Source organism: Pan troglodytes, chromosome 2, assembly GCF_028858775.2.
Source record: "Pan troglodytes isolate AG18354 chromosome 2, NHGRI_mPanTro3-v2.0_pri, whole genome shotgun sequence".
NCBI lineage: Eukaryota > Metazoa > Chordata > Mammalia > Primates > Hominidae > Pan > Pan troglodytes.
The window spans coordinates 51574168-51592040 of record NC_086015.1 but is presented as its reverse complement, the minus strand read 5'-3'; the positions used below and the strand labels follow the sequence as shown (position 1 = coordinate 51592040).

General features: G+C 51.4%; 1 protein-coding gene across 4 annotated transcripts; it reads left to right on the top strand.

Annotated features, from left to right (window-relative positions):
* Positions 1–1027: 1027 nt before the first annotated feature.
* Positions 1028–17628, top strand: CSPG5 (chondroitin sulfate proteoglycan 5). 4 transcript variants are annotated; one of them, XM_016939886.3, is made up of 5 exons: positions 1028–1297; positions 1955–3050; positions 6993–7181; positions 10646–10802; positions 17103–17628. In XM_016939886.3, the coding sequence occupies exons 1-5, from the start codon at positions 1201–1203 to the stop codon at positions 17262–17264; spliced, it is 1701 nt and encodes a 566-aa protein (XP_016795375.1). In that variant the 5' UTR covers positions 1028–1200; the 3' UTR covers positions 17265–17628. The 4 variants fall into 4 exon arrangements, with proteins under 4 accessions (XP_016795375.1, XP_016795376.1, XP_063661177.1 ...); XM_016939887.4 differs by having other exon boundaries at positions 1029–1297; positions 10646–10721; XM_063805107.1 differs by lacking the exon at positions 1028–1297 and adding an exon at positions 1568–1636 and having other exon boundaries at positions 10646–10721.
* Positions 17629–17873: the final 245 nt, after the last annotated feature.

The window sequence follows — 17873 nt, the reverse complement described above, 5'->3', positions numbered from 1 at the left end:
TTGGGTGAGTAACACATTAAGGGGTAGACGGTCGGTTTGGGGGAATAAACTAAGTAACTAGGTTGCGGTTCCTCCTCCCGACTAAGCAGACCTCCTGGTGCGTGGTCTTGGGTTGCCCTGTGAGCCCTGAAGCTGTGAATGGGCCCCACAGATCACTCTAAAGCCAAGCATCCATGTGTGCCCGGCTGGGGATCTAGACCCCCCTGGTCTACCCAGGAACCTGAGTTTTGGTGGTCTGAGACACCTGGGGGACGACGTATCCCGGAGAAGGGACCAGGATTAAAGGCCGCTCCCCAGGCTGCCCGGAGACTAGAAGGAAGGCGAGGTAGCCGCAGTCCCAGGGAGGGTCTTACCCCTTGCTCCCGGGATGCGTTATGGCGGGCCTGGCTGTGCGAGATCTGGGCTAGTGGCTTTGGCTGCGAACGGATTAGATCTGATCCGATTAGAGCCTGGGCGGTCGGCTTCGCCCCCTTGCCAGGCTCTGCCAACGCCCGCCCCTCCCTCGTGGAGACCCGGAGACCTCCCTGAGAGCCTTCCCGCCCGGAACACGGGATTGGTGCAGAATCCGAGAGGCTCCATGCGCCCCGAGCCTGGCTTGTTTCCACAGTGGGGGCTCGTGCTTCCGCCCCCTGCGGCTCTTCTGGACCCCGCCCCGACCCTGCGGGTAACTGGGCCCGCGACGTCCCCGCCTCCGTGCTTGCCGCGTGGCGGGTGGGTTCCTCCGGGTCGGGGCCCCGTGCCGCCTGTTCACCTGGGGCGGGACCGTGGCCCCATCCCACAGGTCTCCCGCCCGTGCACCTGCCGCCTAACGCCGCGCGCCGCGCCGTGCGCCTGCCCCGCGCTCCCCGTCCGCCTGCCCCGCGCTCCCCGTCCGTGTGTCTCCTAGTCCCCAGCGAGTGGTCTGTCTGTTCCCCTGGCAGGCTGACCAAGGGGCCGGCGTCACCGCTACGTGCGGCGGGGCCGGCGCGGCGGGCGGGGTGAGGGCGGCGCTGAGCGCAGCGGCGGCAGCGGCGGCGCGGGAGGCGGGGAGGCGCGGCGCGCCGGGGACAGCGGCGGACGGCGGCGGCGGCGGCATGCGGCTCCTCGCGCTGCCCATCGTGGGCTGAGGCGGCCGCAGAACCGGCGGGAGGCGCGGCGGCCGGGCGAGCCGAGGGCGCAGCCAGCCGGGCGGACCGCGGACAGCGGTCGGGGCGCCGCGCCATGGGGCGAGCCGGGGGCGGGGGCCCGGGCCGGGGGCCGCCGCCACTGCTGCTGTTTCTGGGGGCCGCGCTGGTCCTGGCCTCTGGGGCCGTGCCGGGTAGGTATGACTGCGCCCGGGACCCCCGCGGCCCTCGTGCCCCACCCAGGGCAGGGGTCCCGCTGGCGGCGGGGACAGGTGGAGCTGTGAGCTGTGGCAAGGGGGCGGGGCACCGCCTGGCCGCGGCCGGGCGGCGGAATGGTCCCAGGAGGTGGTGGGGGTCCGGGAAAGGCCGACCCGCGTGGGGGCCGACCCCGGTTGGGGTAGCCGGGACCCAAGCGCGCGGGCCGCGGTGCGGACTGGGGGCGGGGCCGGGGGCGGGGCCGGGGCGGGGCCTGACGGTGAGACTTCGGGGCGGGACCTGGAGCTGAGGGAGGGCGCCTGTGGACGCGGCTCAGGGTGGGTTCCCGAGGGTGAGACTTATGGGTGGGCCGAGCTGGGGGCCGCCCTGGCCTGGCTCTTCAGACGGCGGGGCAGGTCGGGCGGGGCCGAGCCGCGACGCGTTGGGCGGGGTGTGATCCTCGTCTTGGGGGCAGACTCCGGGACGGGGCTTAGAGGTACCGGGTGGCTGGGGTCACACTGGGGCGGTGGGGTCTGAGGGTGGCGAGGTCTGGGTTGACCAGGTCTAGGCGAGCGGGCCTGACCGGGGCGGGCCGGGGCTCCAGGGCTCCTCAGCGCGCCGCCCTGACGCCCCGCCCCTTGCCCTCCCGCCCGCAGCGCGTGAGGCGGGCAGCGCGGTTGAGGCCGAAGAGCTGGTAAAGGGCAGCCCGGCGTGGGAGCCGCGTGCCAACGACACGCGGGAAGAAGCCGGCCCACCAGCGGCTGGGGAAGATGAGGCGTCGTGGACGGCGCCCGGTGGCGAGCTGGCCGGGCCAGAAGAGGTGCTGCAGGAGTCGGCTGCGGTGACCGGCACCGCCTGGCTGGAGGCTGACAGCCCAGGCCTGGGAGGAGTGACCGCAGAGGCGGGCAGCGGCGATGCCCAGGCCCTTCCAGCTACGCTCCAGGCTCCCCACGAGGTCCTCGGGCAGTCAATCATGCCCCCTGCCATTCCTGAGGCTACAGAGGCCAGCGGGCCACCCTCCCCCACCCCCGGCGACAAGCTGAGCCCAGCTTCTGAACTCCCCAAGGAGAGCCCCTTGGAGATTTGGCTGAACCTGGGGGGCAGCACACCCGACCCTCAAGGGCCAGAGCTGACTTACCCATTTCAGGGCACCCTGGAGCCCCAACCGGCATCAGATATCATTGACATCGACTACTTCGAAGGACTGGATGGTGAGGGTCGTGGCGCAGATCTGGGGAGCTTCCCAGGGTCACCAGGAACCTCAGAGAACCACCCTGATACTGAGGGAGAGACCCCTTCCTGGAGCCTGCTTGACTTATACGATGATTTCACCCCCTTCGATGAATCTGATTTCTACCCCACCACATCCTTTTATGATGACTTGGATGAAGAGGAGGAGGAAGAGGAGGATGACAAAGATGCAGTAGGAGGTGGAGACCTAGAAGATGAAAATGAGCTTCTAGTGCCCACTGGGAAGCCTGGTCTGGGGCCCGGGACAGGCCAGCCCACCAGTCGGTGGCATGCTGTCCCTCCACAGCACACTCTGGGGTCGGTCCCCGGCAGCAGCATCGCCCTCAGGCCCCGCCCAGGAGAGCCAGGCAGGGACTTGGCCTCCAGTGAAAATGGCACTGAGTGCCGCAGTGGCTTTGTGCGGCATAACGGCTCCTGCCGGTCAGTGTGCGACCTCTTCCCAAGTTACTGTCACAATGGCGGCCAGTGCTACCTGGTGGAGAACATAGGGGCCTTCTGCAGGTAAGGGCATGGCAGGCAGGTGCATAGGGACACTGAAGGGTGTATGTGAGGCCGACTCAACAGAGGGCAGCATAGCCGGGCGCGTTGGCTCACGCCTGTAATCCCAGCACTTTGGGAGGCTGAGGCAGGCGGATCTCCTAAGGTCAGGAGTTCAAGACCAGCCTGGCCAAGTTGGTGAAACCCCATCTCTACTAAAAATACAAAAAATTAGCTGGGCGCGGTGGCAGGCGCCTGTAGTCCCAGCTACTCAGGAGGCCGAGGAAGGAGAATCATTTGAACCCGGAGGGTGGAGGTTGCAGTGAGCCAAGATCGTGCCACTGCACTCCAGCCTGGGTGACAAAGTGAAACTCCATCTCAAAAAAAAAAAAAAAAAAAAAAACAGAGGGCAGCGTGACAGGCACAACTTGTAAGAGGTTGTACAGTCACAGGATTCCCAGGTCGAGAAATGTTCACTCAGGCTTCTTCTACAGAATTACTTGGTAAAATGCACTTCCTGTGACCTTATCACTAGGAGAGATTCCTCAGAAATAAGATTATGTCTTTCCTCTGTGTGTTGTGTCCTTACCCAAACCCTCAATTACAAAGGCAAAATGAGGCCGGACGCGGTGGCTCACGCCTGTAATCCCAGCACTTTGGGAGGCCGAGGTGGGCAGATCACCTGAGGTTGGGAGTTCGAGACCAGCCTGACCAACATGGAGAAACCCTGTCTCTACTAAAAACATAAAAAATTTAGCCGGGTGTGGTGGCACATGCCTGTAATCCCAGCTACTCGGGAGGCTGAGGCAGAATTGCTTGAACCCGGGAGGTGGACGTTGCGGTGAGCCGAGATCACGCCATTGCACTCTAGCCTGGGCAGCAAGAGCGAAACTCTGTCTCAAAAAAAAAAAAAAAAAGGCAAAATGAAGGGACTTCTTTAAGAGTTTTGGAAAAAGGGCTGGGTTGAGGGGTGTTTGCTGGAGGGTTCTGGTGGTACTGGTGAGAGGGGTAGGCCCATAAACCTACTCTGTGGGATAAAGACGGCTGTTGAACACCGCTCCATGCCTTGTGCTCGGCGGGAGGAGGGGCCAGTTCCCTGGAAGGAATGTAGGCACGCAAACTCAAAAGGGAGGACCTTCTTGGAAACAGACCCCAAAATGCAGCCACTCACGCAGATAAAATCAAGCTGAGAGTCTTTGCATTGCAGATGTGCGGGTGTTTCTTGACTTTGGGAGGTGGCTTTTTTCTTTCTACTTTGATGTTTGTCTACCTTGGGATATCAAATCCATAATCCTTTTAAAGACTCAGAGTTTAGTTTTCCTAAGGGCATTGTCTGCAGCTCATCAGTAATTACCCTACTCACCTCACTCTTAGGAACTGTCCTCACAGTGAGGTATTTAACTTGCTGGAGAGCTTGCAGCCTGATTCCGGAAGAATCCCAGGGTGGGGTGATCAGGTGGTTTGCTTGTCTCCATCCTTTACAGGCTATAGAAGTGGAGGAGAGCCCTCAGACTCCTTTGAGGGTTGTCTCCATTAGTCCTAGATGGAGCATTTCTGTCATCTGTGTGTCTCTTTTTATTTTTAGTAGAGATGGGGTTTCACCATATTGGCCAGGCTGGTCTCAAACTCCTGACCTCAAGTGATCCGCCCACCTCAGCCTCTCAAAGTGCTGGGATTACAGGCGTGAGCCACCACGCCCGGCCAGGGTATCTCTTTTTCAAGTGTCATTCTCCATCCTTCTTGTTCTTGTTCGTTCTGCAAGTATATGACGAATTCAAGTTCCTTAGGTCTTGATGTAGTATATCAGAGAATAACATGTAGAAAGCAATGAGTATTTTGTCCTTGGCGTTGTAACTTAAGTTCCAGTTTCTTTCTATGAAGTTCTTTTTTGTTGTTGTTTTTTGAGACGGAGTCTCACTCTGTCGTCCAGGCTGGAGTGCAGTGGTGCGATCTCGACTCACTATAAGCTCCACCTCCCAGGTTCATGCCATTCTCCTGCCTCGGCCTCCGGAGTAGCTGGGACTGTAGGCGCCCGCCACCACGCCCAGCTAATTTTTTGTATTTTTAGTAAAGACGGGATTTCACTGTGTTAGCCAGGATGGTTTCAATCTCCTGACCTCGTGATCTGCCCTCCTTGGCCTCCCAAAGTGCTGGGATTACAGGCGTGAGCCACCGCGCCCGGCCGAAGTTCTTTATTATAAATGGTCATGACATTAGGGTCACTCATAGGATGTGACCACACAGTTCTTGGAGTGGTCCAGCCATTGCCAGAAGGAGGTACTATGATTAAGAAATTGTAGCAATTTTATTTTTAAAAAGAAAATATGGCAATAAACTAACTTGCCAGTTGATTAAGGGCTACCAGAAATATGAGGACACCCTGTGATTTTGCTCCTCAAAATTCAGTTTGGGGGACTATAGTGATGATTTCAGCCTGGGGGCTGTGCAACCTCTCTGCAAAATCATCATCTTTCATCCTATTGGAGGCCTGGAATTTTCACCTTCAAAGTGAACTCCCCATAATAGTATGAAATTTGGAGCCCTTGCTGCCTCTAGAGAGCTGTAAAAGTCCCCAGAATCTCCTGGAACTCTCAGAAAATTCCCAAGTGGAAGAATAAGATTGTCTTCCTCAGTAAGCTACATGGCTCTGCCAGCATGGGTCTACCAGCCTCTCACTGCCTCACAAGGGCTTCTCCACATGTCCACTCCAGTTCCCCTTGCTTAGCTTCCATCCCAGGATCATATTCGGGCCTCCCTACCAGATTCCTCCCCTGGCTGTGTACACCCAGGCCTGGCCACGGCTTGAAAACTATTTTTGCATTCCACTCACAGGAGACTGCTGAGCCGTTGGTTGCAGACTGCAGTGTGCCTTTGTCTCTGTCACCCTGACCCACTGCAGGGAAATGAGCAGAGCTGTGGCGGAACTTCTCTAGAACACTGGGGTAGAGGCCCCACTTACAGGGGTCTGCATTCCCTGGCAACCTCAAACAGATAGCCTCCCCATGACGGCAGAGGCTCAGTTGGAAAATGAAGAATTTCTTGCTAGCCATGTCTCCCTACCCTATTCTAGATGTGGAGTAGCCAGTTTTCTGGTGCATAATTTCCCCGTTTCTGGAGCCCTTTCTCTTGTCTGTCATTCACCCTGAGGTTCATGTCCTCCCTCCTTTGCCTGCCTCTGTATCCTTCCACATCTTTCCTCTTTGAAGCAGCCTGGTTCCCATGGAAACAGCAATGTCATTGGAAGAGTTGGAGCCTGGGAATGTCCCCAAGGGCAGGAGAAAGTCACTCAACAAAAAGACTAAAACCCACCCAGAGGGTTGATTCTCACTGTGCTTGCATGACAGTTCTCATAGTACTAGGATAGGGAGCTTTAGGGGCAGAACTTGGGGGGGGCTGCAGAGATAGAAGAATCTACATCCATCTTTCTATTTGTCCTTGTCTGTCACTTCCTTATTTTTAGGTGTCTTCTCAGCCAGGTGAACTAGGTGGGACTGCAAAGCAGCAAGATAGGTTTGCATGTGCAGGGCAGGTCCTGGGACTTTGTAGCTGTAGCTCTTATTCCTCTTGTTTTTCATCTTTCTTTCACCCAGAGCCCAGGGCAGGGAGAGGCCTGAGAGGATCCTGTAGGTGTCTTCATTGAGGCTGCAGAGCAGAAGACCAGGATTCCCTTCCCTCCTTGGTCACTTAGCAGTCAGAAAACTTTGACCAGTTCCCTCAGTTTCTCTACACCTCGGTTACCTCATTTATATCACAGACCTCAGAGCTCCCTGGCCCACTTCATAGAATGGTTGTAAAGGCAGGGGCGATCACAGCAGCTCTGAGGTCTGTGCAGATTCGGAGCATTGCACAGGCTAGATGGCCTTCGGAACAGGCTGTGGAGATAGGTGTTGGGGTCAGGGCCCAGGCCCTTACTGTGGCCGTGGCTGCCTGCTCCATCGCCACGGTTTCTCAATGTCGCTGCTGCAGGTGCAACACGCAGGACTACATCTGGCACAAGGGGATGCGCTGCGAGTCCATCATCACCGACTTCCAGGTGATGTGCGTGGCCGTGGGCTCGGCTGCCCTCGTCCTGCTCCTGCTCTTCATGATGACGGTGTTCTTTGCCAAGAAGCTCTACCTGCTCAAGACGGAGAATACCAAGCTGCGTAGGACCAAGTGAGTCTGTGTCACTCACCCATCCACCCAGGTCAGGGTGTGGGAGGCCCCCCGACGCTGCTGCACCCCTCCAACTGATCCAGGGACTTTGTCGTGAGGGTTTCTGGCACCTGTGCTCCATTCCCAGCTGTTTTGTCTGTGCTAAAAATTCACTCAGGCTCATCTGTTCCTACACAAAATGTGCTGGAGCTGCAGCAGAGGTGAAGCCCCTGTGGCACACTGCCACTGTCCAGCAGCTTTCCCAAAACCCTGCACTAGGCATCTGAGAGCCTGCTTTGAAAAAGGCAGCCAGCATGTAGCTACTCCTCCTCTAGTCCCCAGGTAAGTTACTCAGTCTGCCCACCTGCCTGATAGACCCTTCTTCCCTGGACTGTGGCAGCCAGCGGCCAGTGCGAGATTTCATTCATAATTCTGCGTGGAGGAACTCCATCTCCTTCACATCTGTCACCCAAAATCAGCTCCTCCTCGGTGAACACTGAGGAGAAAGGGTTTATTTAGCACCACACTGCATTGCTTTTTGAAAGCTAGTCAAGCCTGTGTCCAATCAGAAGTGCAAGGAACTTAAGAAAATCCTCTTTACCTCTCCTGAGTAGAATATGTGGGGAGAACTAGGGTTAACTTCCTCTACTGTGGATTTTAAGGGCCATATGGGATGTAGAATCTTATTTCAGCTCTTCCCTTGGCAAAGCAGTGACTGTTGTGTGCATGTGAGAATCAACATGTGTTTGCCTTTAAGCCCATGCCTTGAACACTCGGATGTGACCTTATACGCTATGAGAAAATTACTCCTATTACTAAGCAAAGTTAGAAAACCTTTTGGAAGTGTCACAGGAGTCACAAAAGGGAGATTGGAGTTCAGCTTCCTTGGGACCCCAGAGACAATTTATGCAGAACTGCCCCCACTTCCCTTTCAACCTGTTGCCCCATTAATCCCCCTCCCCTTGACCTGAGACTCCCTCTAGAGAATGTGACTGAAGGACTTTCCCTGGGTCCTGGGGAAAGGACAAAACACCATCTGTTGCTCCTTTGCTGGGTAGACTCATGCAATGTACAGATGCCAGCAGCTCTCTGCAGCCTTTCAGCTAACTGCCACAGGGCTGGTACGGCCTCTCCATTGTGCCTGTGCACTGAAGCGGGCTGCATCTACACACGTGATCACTCCAGAAAGACACAGTCCTGGACCCCTGGCTCCTCACGCCTACACCAAGAGGGTGGGTGAGCAGGGGTGTCCAGGGGGCAGGAGATGGGACTGCTTCAATCACGGCAGCTGCTGATGAGGATGGGGGAGAGAAAGGAACAACAGCCAGGGCAGTGGAGAAGCAAGAGCTGAGGCCAGGTGCAGGACCCTATTCTAGGGCCTCCTCCTCTAGCCAGCCCTGTGTTTTTCACAGAGCATGACCCTCTTGTTTCTCCACATGCCTTCTTTCTTTCCCAAGCCTGGTTACTGCTTTGATGGTGTGACATGTGCCTGGTGCACTGCAGATACTGCCATAATTTATTTATTCTAAAATATACCTTTTTTCCCCACATATTAACATCTCTGAAATTGGATTGTGTCTTACAATCACTGCCATCTTTTTTTTTTTTTAATTTAATTGAGACAGGGTCTCACTATGTTACCCAGGGTGGTCTTGAACTCCTGGGCTCAAGTGATCCTTCCACCTCAGCCTCCCAAATAACTGTGACTACAGGAATGCACCACTGTGCCCAGCCACTGGCATCTTATGATCACTGCTGGCCATATGGTAGTTATGATGTAGTTGTAATTCCCTGGCATGCACAAATGGGTTCCTAGCTGTTCATATTGTTGTCAGTCCCTTATCTAAAGTCTAAATGAACTACTTCAAGTATATAAGAAAAGCTCAGTTGGGCACGGTGACTCACGCCTCTAATCCCAGCACTTTGGGAGGCCGAGGCAGGTGGATCACGATGGGTGGATCACGAGGTCAGGAGTTCAAGACCAGCCTGGCCAAGATGGTGAAACCCCGTCTCTACTAAAAATACAAAAAATAGCTGGGCATGGTGGCAGCCACCTGTAATCCCAGCTACTTGGGAGGCTGAGCCAGATAATGCTTGAACCCAGTAGGTGGAGGTTGCAGTGAGCCGAGATTGTGCCACTACACTCCAGCCTGGCCGACAGAGCAAGACTCTGTCTCAAAAAAAAAAAAGCTCTAGGTGATAAGAAAGTATTGGATGATGGTTTAAGTGGTGGAAGTGTTTTTATTTTTTCTTAATGGTACATCAAATAATGGTGCACCTTATTACAATCCATGGCATTTGGCTGGATGCTGTGACTCATGCCTGTAATCCCAAGACTTTGGGAGGCCAAAGCAGGAATACCACCTGAGCCCAAGCGTTCGAGTCCAGCCTGAGCAACATAGCAAGACCTCATCTTTACAAAAAAAAAATTGTTTTAAGATAATCTGGAAGAGGGAAGGGAGAGCATTAGGACAAATAGCTAATGCACGTGGGGCTTAAAACCTAGATGATGGGTTGATAGGTGCAGCCAACTACCATGACACACATATACCTATATAATACACTGACATATTCTGCACTTATATCCCAGAACTTAAAGTAAAATAATAAAAAAAAAGATAGTCCATGGCATTTGATGAAATACAGTATTTGGCTGGGCGCAGTGGCTCACACCTGTAATCCTAACACTTTGGGAAGGCTGAGGCAAGCAGATTGCTTGAGCTCAGGGGATCAAGATCAGCCTGGGCAACATGGTCAAACCCCATCTCTACAAAAAATACAAAAATTACCTGGGCATGGTGGCATGCACCTGTAGTCCCAGCTACTTGGGAGGCCGAGGTGGAAAGATCACTTGAGTCCAGGAGGTCAAGGCTGCAGTGAGCTGTGATTGTGCCACTGCACTCAAGCCTGGGCAACAGAGTGAGACCCTGTCTCAAAAAAAAAAAAAAAAAAAGAAAAGTGAATAGAAAAGCCTTTAAAAACTGATAACAAGCACCAGGTACAATTCTGTACTTATCAATAAAATTTAAAATAATTTTTTTAATAAAGAAAGAAATACAGTATTTGTTTTTTGTAGGGATTTTTTGTAATTTTTTTTTTTTTTTTTTTTGAGATGGAGTCTCGCTCTGTCGGCCAGGCTGGAGTGCAGTGGCACGATCTTGGCTCCCTGCAACCTCCGCCTCCTGGGTTCAAACAATTCTCCTGCCTCAGCCTCCCAGGTAGCTGGGATTACAGGCGCCTGCCACCACGCCCAGCTAATTTTTGTATTTTTAGTAGAGACGGGGTTTCACCATGTTGGCCAAGCTAATCTGAAACTCCTGACCTCGAGTGATCTGCCCGCCATAGCCTCCCAAAGTGCTAGGATTACAGGCGCGAGCCACCACGCCCAGCCGAAATACAGTATTTGATCCAGAAGCTGAGACATTGTCATGTTTTGCAGTGATTATTTCACTTACATGTTTCCTTCACTCTTCTCTCCTAACCAGCAAATTCCGGACCCCATCTGAGCTCCACAATGATAACTTCTCCCTCTCCACCATTGCCGAGGGCTCTCACCCAAATGTAAGGAAACTTTGCAACACTCCCCGTACCTCCTCCCCCCATGCCCGTGCCTTGGCTCACTATGATAACGTTATCTGTCAGGTAACTTGCTTTCTTCACATCTCTCCTCTTATGCATGCTTTGGCCCCTGGCCCATGTCTGATGTCTATTTCAGAATATGAAATCCCCAGAGAGCTCTGGAGGTCAGCCTAGGGCAACTGAGTTGGGCAGCAAAGGTGGGAATAAGCACTTGATGGTGTATCACTTATTTGACAAGCAGAATTTTCGATACAAAAGGTCTTTTTCTTTTTAAAATTTTTGTAGAGATGAGGTCTCCCTGTGTTGCCCAGGCTGGTCTTGAACTCCTGGCCTCAAGTGGTCTTCCTGCCTCAGGCTCCTAAAGTGCTAGGATTATAGGTGTGAGCCACCTGCCTGGCTGAGAAGATCTTTTTCTAAGGTTACTCATGATTTTTAGCTTCATCTACACTTTAGAAGTCTGATTATTGTCTTATTTTCCATATCAAGGAGAAAGGCTCTGCTTTCACTGCTGGGGAATTTCATCGTGGTCAGTGAAGCAAACGGTGGTTGCTCTTTGGGATGGGTGGAAAGACTTCTGTGTCCTTGCTGCTATTTGAGGATCCTAAGAACTGGCAGGGTTATACACAGCTGGTTAAGGCCAAGGCCCGAATACAAAACACTGGCAGAGCCTTAAGTCCAGGAGTAATCCTGTTCTTAGGAGGATGGGCTTATAAATATCAGTTGAAATCCAATAAAAGATCCTAATAGACCATTTTCTAAAGACCCTGGCCTAGTGTATTGCTTGGATTAGACTGACCAGTCAAATACTAGAGAGAATTTCAAAAACAAGGCAGAAACCATATCCAAATCTCAAATCATGCCACATCCAAATCCTAGAATTCTCTATATAATGCAGGTTCCATACTTCAAGATAAATGCATTTTTACACAGATTATTACACAGATAAGCAAGTTAAACTGAGACTTCAGACTGAAGCAATGGACTTTAAGAGGAAATTTAGAAGAAGTTCTTAGAAATCATGGACCATAGAGTGTCAGACCTCACAGGGGCCTCAGCACTCTAGACCAATACTGTCCAGTGGAACTTTCTGTGAAATGGAAGTGTTCTATATCTGCTCTGTCTACTACAACAGCCACTAGCCACTTGCGGCTGTAGAGCTCTTAACTACCACATTACACAGTGCAGACCTAGACTCCTGGGCTCAAGTGATACCCCTGCCTCAGCCTCCTGAGTTGCTAGGACTAGAGGCATGTGCCACCACACCTGGCTAATTATTTTAACTTTTGTAAAGTTGAGGTTTTGCCATGTTGCCCAGGCTGGTCTCAAACCCCTGGGCTCAAGTGATCTTCCTGCCGCAGCCTCCCAAAGTGTTGGGATTACAGGTGTGATCTACCATGCCTGGCCTTCTTCCTTTTATAGATGGGGAAGTTGCAGCCCCAGAAGGGGGAAGACAGAATAAGAGTAAATGTGTGGCCTCATTCACAAAACCCCAGAACAGGAAATTTTGGCCTGGTAGAGGAGAAGTAAATGGGTGAATTTAAATATGAAATGAAAGAGGTAAACTTAGGATAATTTTTTAAAGTCTTTGATATAAAGGGTAGAAAAAGAACAGATTATTTCACTTGGTATGTACCAAGATACAACAAGTAAGGTCAAGATGAACATTATAACCAAGGAAACACTATGTCTTATAAACTCTAAAATTGGTCACCACGTTCATCAACCCACAGAGGGCAGGACAGAGTCTCGGTGAGCACATTATCCCGCCCTCTGCAGTAACATGCACACAGTTACCACTTGCTGAATACTAGTGAGTGATGGTGGGCTATGGGGGCTCTCAGTTCCACTGGCTGATCTGCCATCCTGCAGATGGCAGCAGGTCTGCCAGGACGGGAGCTCCTGTAGTCAGCATGTTCACTGTCCACGGTTGGACAGAGTCCTCCCACTCTGCTTGACAGAGTGCAAGCATCCTTAGGAAAGTTTCTGACCCTTGTGTTTCTGATACCACAGCTTCAGACACCTTTCTTCCTCCCAGAGGGGGAAAAGAAAGAGCTCCTCTTGGAGGGCTTGGCTACACAGCCGGTGCGAAGGTTTCTTGTTCTTGGCTGATCCAGCTTTGTGGAAAGTGAGGCTTTTGTACCTGAACGCTGCCACTGACCCTTAGTTCAGAAGATGGCAAGCCTTGAAAACAGCAGAGCAGAGGGTGGTCAGCCACGGGAGGGTGGTGGTCGGCCACGGTGGGTGGTTGGCCACAGGCAGTGGTGATCTAGCATGGGGCTTGGGGGTCAGCCACGGGGCGGGTGAGGCTGGTCGGCCATAGTGGGCTCTGCCTGAGACAGGGTGATGGGGTGGCCAGGGTGGCACTCAAGCCATCCCTTAGGAAGCAGCAAGATCTGGCTCTGGTTCTCTCCTGGCTCCTCTTGGATCTTGAGGCTGGTGCCTTTTTTTATTGTAACCAAATACCCAGACTTCAAGGAGATTGAGGCTGGTGTCTTTCCGTCAGCTTGTGACCAAGGGGACATCATCCTCTCCTCTCTGAAAGCACTGTGGATGTGAGGGGTGACTCTCCTATCCAGCAGGGAATGTAGTGGTGGATTTTCTACCTTCATCTCTAATTCTCTCCACCTCATCCAAAGGTCAAACTTAGTCATATTCAAGATCTTGTGGGCATTGCCGATGAACACGGTTGCCACTTGTTTGTGAAGTGAAGCCCTGCTCACTGCTACAGCCGCCACACTCACTGCCTGCAAGGGGTGCCAGCAGCCGGGGAGAGTGAGAGATCCTCCAGATGATACGGGAGGAGAGACAAGGGGGCGCCGGAGTCCAGCCTGCCTCATGGCTTCTCCCCACCCCTCTCTCCCCACCCCCAAACTCCTTGCTGGTATTGGTTTTCTCTAAAATTTTGGAGAGTTTTATTTATTTGCATCGAGGTGTTATTTCTTTTACATACGTAAAATAGATTGAGCAGGTCATTTTCCTACACTGTCGCAATCACCTCTACCAGCCACACTCTGAAAAGATTGCAAGCAAAAAATCTGGGGCTTTGGGCCTGTGACAGGGAAGGGTCAGTGGCTGGTATCTGTGCCGGTGGCATCTCTTTCCCTCCTCTGCTCCTCTCTGCCCTCAGGCTGATGTGCGGCTCTGTAGCTGGTGGGCCTTAGGCTGAGTCTGTGTGAGTGTCTTGCGTAGCTGAGCAACCAGCCTTGAAGGGTATGTCAGGAGGCACAGAGAATGTAGGAAGCTGCCCGTGCTCCAGGCACACTGCGTGAATGAAGCCACCAGAAACCCAGGGCAGCTGCCCCAACACTGGGCTGCCCTGATGGTCCTCACAACGGTGCTGTCGAGACCATGGGGGTAACTTGGGTTGTGCTAAGATTTGACAGACCTTCCGGGATTTCAGTTCATTCCTAGGATTTCTCCATTGATGTTCCTGTGCTTTTTTTTTTTTTTCCTATTTAACTCTTTCCTACTCTCCAGACTCTTCTCTTGCATGTATTTGTTAAAGCACTGACTGCCCACCCTCTTCCAATAGATGTTTGCCTCTGGCCAGGCCTGAACCCACATGACCCCTGGGTTGAAGGGTGCCCATACTGCTGGGATTGAATGCTGGGAGCAGTGAGTCCACAGTGGTTCCTAGGAACTTATGCCAGATGTTGATCCAGCTCCCTTGTGATGAGGTACTTCTATTAAGTCAAAGGCAGTTGGACCTGCTGTGGAATTCAGCTACCCTTGGCTTAATAGGATCAAGTTCTGGAGCAAACACCTGAGTTAGGAGAGCCCCATCTTGGTGTAGATATTCCTTTGCCTCTTGTGTTTGTTGGAGGTATTCAGCTTGTCTAATAGCACTGTTTGCATATCTCTTGCTTTTGGGATATGCTTCTTCCATCCCTTGGCTCAGAAGACAGTTTTCTAATCTGGACCCCATGAGCCCTCGAGGGCTCAGGTTTAATCTGGGAGCCCACCTTCATGGCATCAGAGCTCTGAGACCAGGGTCTGTGAGGAGTCACTTAGTCCAATTTTCTTCACATCATGAGAATGTTTCTGTACCCCTGTATGCCCTCAGAGAATATGTGATGAAGGAGTTGAGGGTGGGAGGTTATCTTGAAAGACATAAAAGCAAGTTGTATCCTTGTAAGAGGAGAGGTGATTATAGGTCCTCTTGTCCTGTTCTAGATTTTAGTGTGATTCAAAGTCCATCCTACCTAGGATACTTATAGCTCAGCTCTCCAGTTTTCATGCCCATGGTTTCCCCCAAACAGTACAGAAGTACACGAAATAAAAAAGTGCAGCTCTACTTCACCCCCACCTCTCTCTCCGTAAAGTACACACGTGTGTATATATATATACACACACAAACACACACCTATATTTTTAAAACATAAATGAGAGTTTGCTATACATGTTCTACCCCTTACTTTTTTTCAATCAGTGTATGATGGAGATCTTTCCATCTCAGGAGATGGACATTTATGTCACTGCACAGTGTTTTGTGATTCTAAGCAGTGATTGACCATTCAACTGGCTGCGCGTGCTGTGTGCAGCTGCCTTACCTGACATCTGCCTCAGTACTCTATGAAGTTCATTTTCTTGTTCTTGTCTCATTGGAACAAGAAACATGTGTTCCCCTGTCTATAAATCATGTGTGAAGTCTTTGAAACTCTACTAAATTGTCCTCCTTAATCTGGGCCTCTGGAGAAGCACCGAGTGAGGCTGTGGGCAGTGGGCAGCTGGCAGTGATTTCCATATGCACAGAACTCATGGACGCCCGGTGTCCTGTGTGTACAAGAACCATGGAAAGCCCGGGGTCTCTCCCTACTTTCTTTCCAACTCATCACTCCCATAACCTAGTGCTGTTATGGGTCAAACTTGGTAGCAGGCAGCACAGACGAGGGCTCACCAGACTTCTATGGAGAACACTCTGGTCCTTAAGCATGATGGTAATCTTGAATTTTGGTAGTGGTTAAAGCAAGAATGGCCTTAGCTAGCTGGTCAGATTAGGACACTCTCTACCTTCTTGTCATCCATGAATCTGCCTTAGTGGTTACACACTGTCTTCTATCAGCAGAGTTCCAAGCACTTAAAACAGCTATTTGGGGCACCAGAGAAAGAACTGAGGCCCACTGAATTGCACTGGGTATATTCCCCTTAGGTGGTCCTAAAGGAAATGAGTAAAGCAAGATTTGCCACAGAAGTTCTCTGAACGTGCAGAATGTAGACCTGGAGGACTATGTGCTAGTGTGAGCTTCCTGAGAACCTTTAAGAGGCAAATTCAAGCCGGCGTGGTGGCTCACACCTGTAATCCCAGCACTTTGGGAGGCCGAGATGGGTGGATCCCTTGAGGCCAGGAGTTCGAGACCAGCCTGGCCAACATGGTGAAACCCTATCTCTACTGAAAATACAAGTTAGCCGGGCATGGTCACGAGCGCCTATAATCCCAGGTTCTGGGGAGACTGAGGCACGAGAATCCCTTGAACCCAAGAGGTTCAAGATTGCAGTGAGCCGAGATCACACTACTGTACTCTGGCCTGGGCGACAGAGCAAGACTCCTTCTCAAGAATAAATAAATAAATACATCAATAAATACATAAATACATAAAATGCAAATTCAGCTCAGGTTCAGGAGTTTGTCAGAGGGAGCTTGTCACAGGGCTGTAGGCAATATACATGTATTATTACATTAGAATCAGCAGTACGAATATCATGTGATGCAGAGTGTGGCAAGCCATTGAGGCAGCCAGGGTCATTCGGGCTTGGATTGAGGACATACCTTTTTAGCTAGCATCTTTTAGCAGGTTCACTTGTGACAATGAGAGGCTGACACATCTTTGACCTCTAGTCAGCGGAGATGCTCTTACTGTGGGGAGAGAGGCCCCAGCATAGCCAGGAGCAGTTCTGCACTTTACCAGTTCTATGCATACCCCACTGTATACACTGATGAGACATGTTCCCTGACCAAGACATCTTTGTGAAAGCAAAACTCAACAGGATGGAAGGCCAGAGGAAGGCCGGGCTCAGCAGGCCCCGCAGAGCTCATCAACACATGAGGCTATAGAGGCGCCTGGGCCAAGGGACTCTTTCTCCCCAATCTCTGTCCAAGAGAAAACCTTGGACATGGCCCAAATTAAAGTTATTTGTAAACTGATTACTGTCAAGTTTTCCTCTCTGCCTGGCCGTTTCTTGTAAGGATGACTTTCCTAAAAAGTTGCTGCTAATGAGTTACTTTGGTTCCTTTTAGTTCATTCAAGTCTTGGAGCTTTTTCCTTGTTTCAGTGATGCTTCCTTCAACCAGATAGAAAACCCTGATATTATTATTTGATTGCTGTATGCATTGTCTCCCCCCCCCCAACTTTTTCCCTCTTCCAGGATGATCCTAGTGCTCCCCACAAAATCCAGGAGGCTCTCAAGTCCTGCCTGAAAGAGGAGGAGTCATTTAACATCCAGAACTCCATGTCGCCCAAACTTGAGGGTGGCAAAGGTGACCAGGCTGACTTGGATGTGAACTGTCTTCAGAATAATTTAACCTAAAGCAGAGCAAGAAGAGAGGAAGCGGGGGTAGTGGGTGGGGGGTAGGGGAAGAAACATTATCTCCTCTTGTACAGAGTCTATTTCTTGTAACCATTTGTTAAACTCTTTTCTTTTTCTGATCTCATGGCATGCTTTTATGTATTTTGTACAGGAGGCAAAAAAAAATACTTAAAATAAGCAAAGAAACTGAACAGAATTGCATACATTGGGTTGTTTTGTCTGTGCTGTCTGTACATTGCTTCTGCTGCTGTGATTTCTAAACCTGTGCTGTTATTCAACTGACTTTTTTTTGTACTTTGACCCACCTTTTTTTGAAATACCAGTAAAAAACAAAGTTCTTGAAATAAAACTTTTTAAAAAGTTATTCATTTTCTTAGTCATTGTGTCCACTCCTTTAAGTTTGAGTTGAGTAACCTTCATTGAAGATGTTTGTTTATGTATTTATTTATTTTGAGGTGGAATCTCGCTCTGTCACCCAGGCTGGAGTGCAAGGCTCACTGCAGCCTTGACCTCCCCAGCTCAAGTGATCCTCCCACCTCAGCCTTCTGAGTAGCTGGGACTACAGGTGCAAGCCACCACACCTGGCTAATCTATAAATTTTTTTTGGAA

What these genes read in the sequence shown, in the direction of transcription:
- CSPG5 (XM_016939886.3), top strand. Translation starts at nt 1,201, where the DNA reads ATGGGGCGAGCCGGGGGCGGGGGCCCGGGCCGGGGGCCGCCGCCACTG. An exon ending in AACATAGGGGCCTTCTGCAG is followed by an intron (nt 3,051 to 6,992) that starts GTAAGGGCATGG and finishes TCGCTGCTGCAG; the next exon opens with GTGCAACACGCAGGACTACA. An exon ending in ATGATAACGTTATCTGTCAG is followed by an intron (nt 10,803 to 17,102) that starts GTAACTTGCTTT and finishes TCCCTCTTCCAG; the next exon opens with GATGATCCTAGTGCTCCCCA.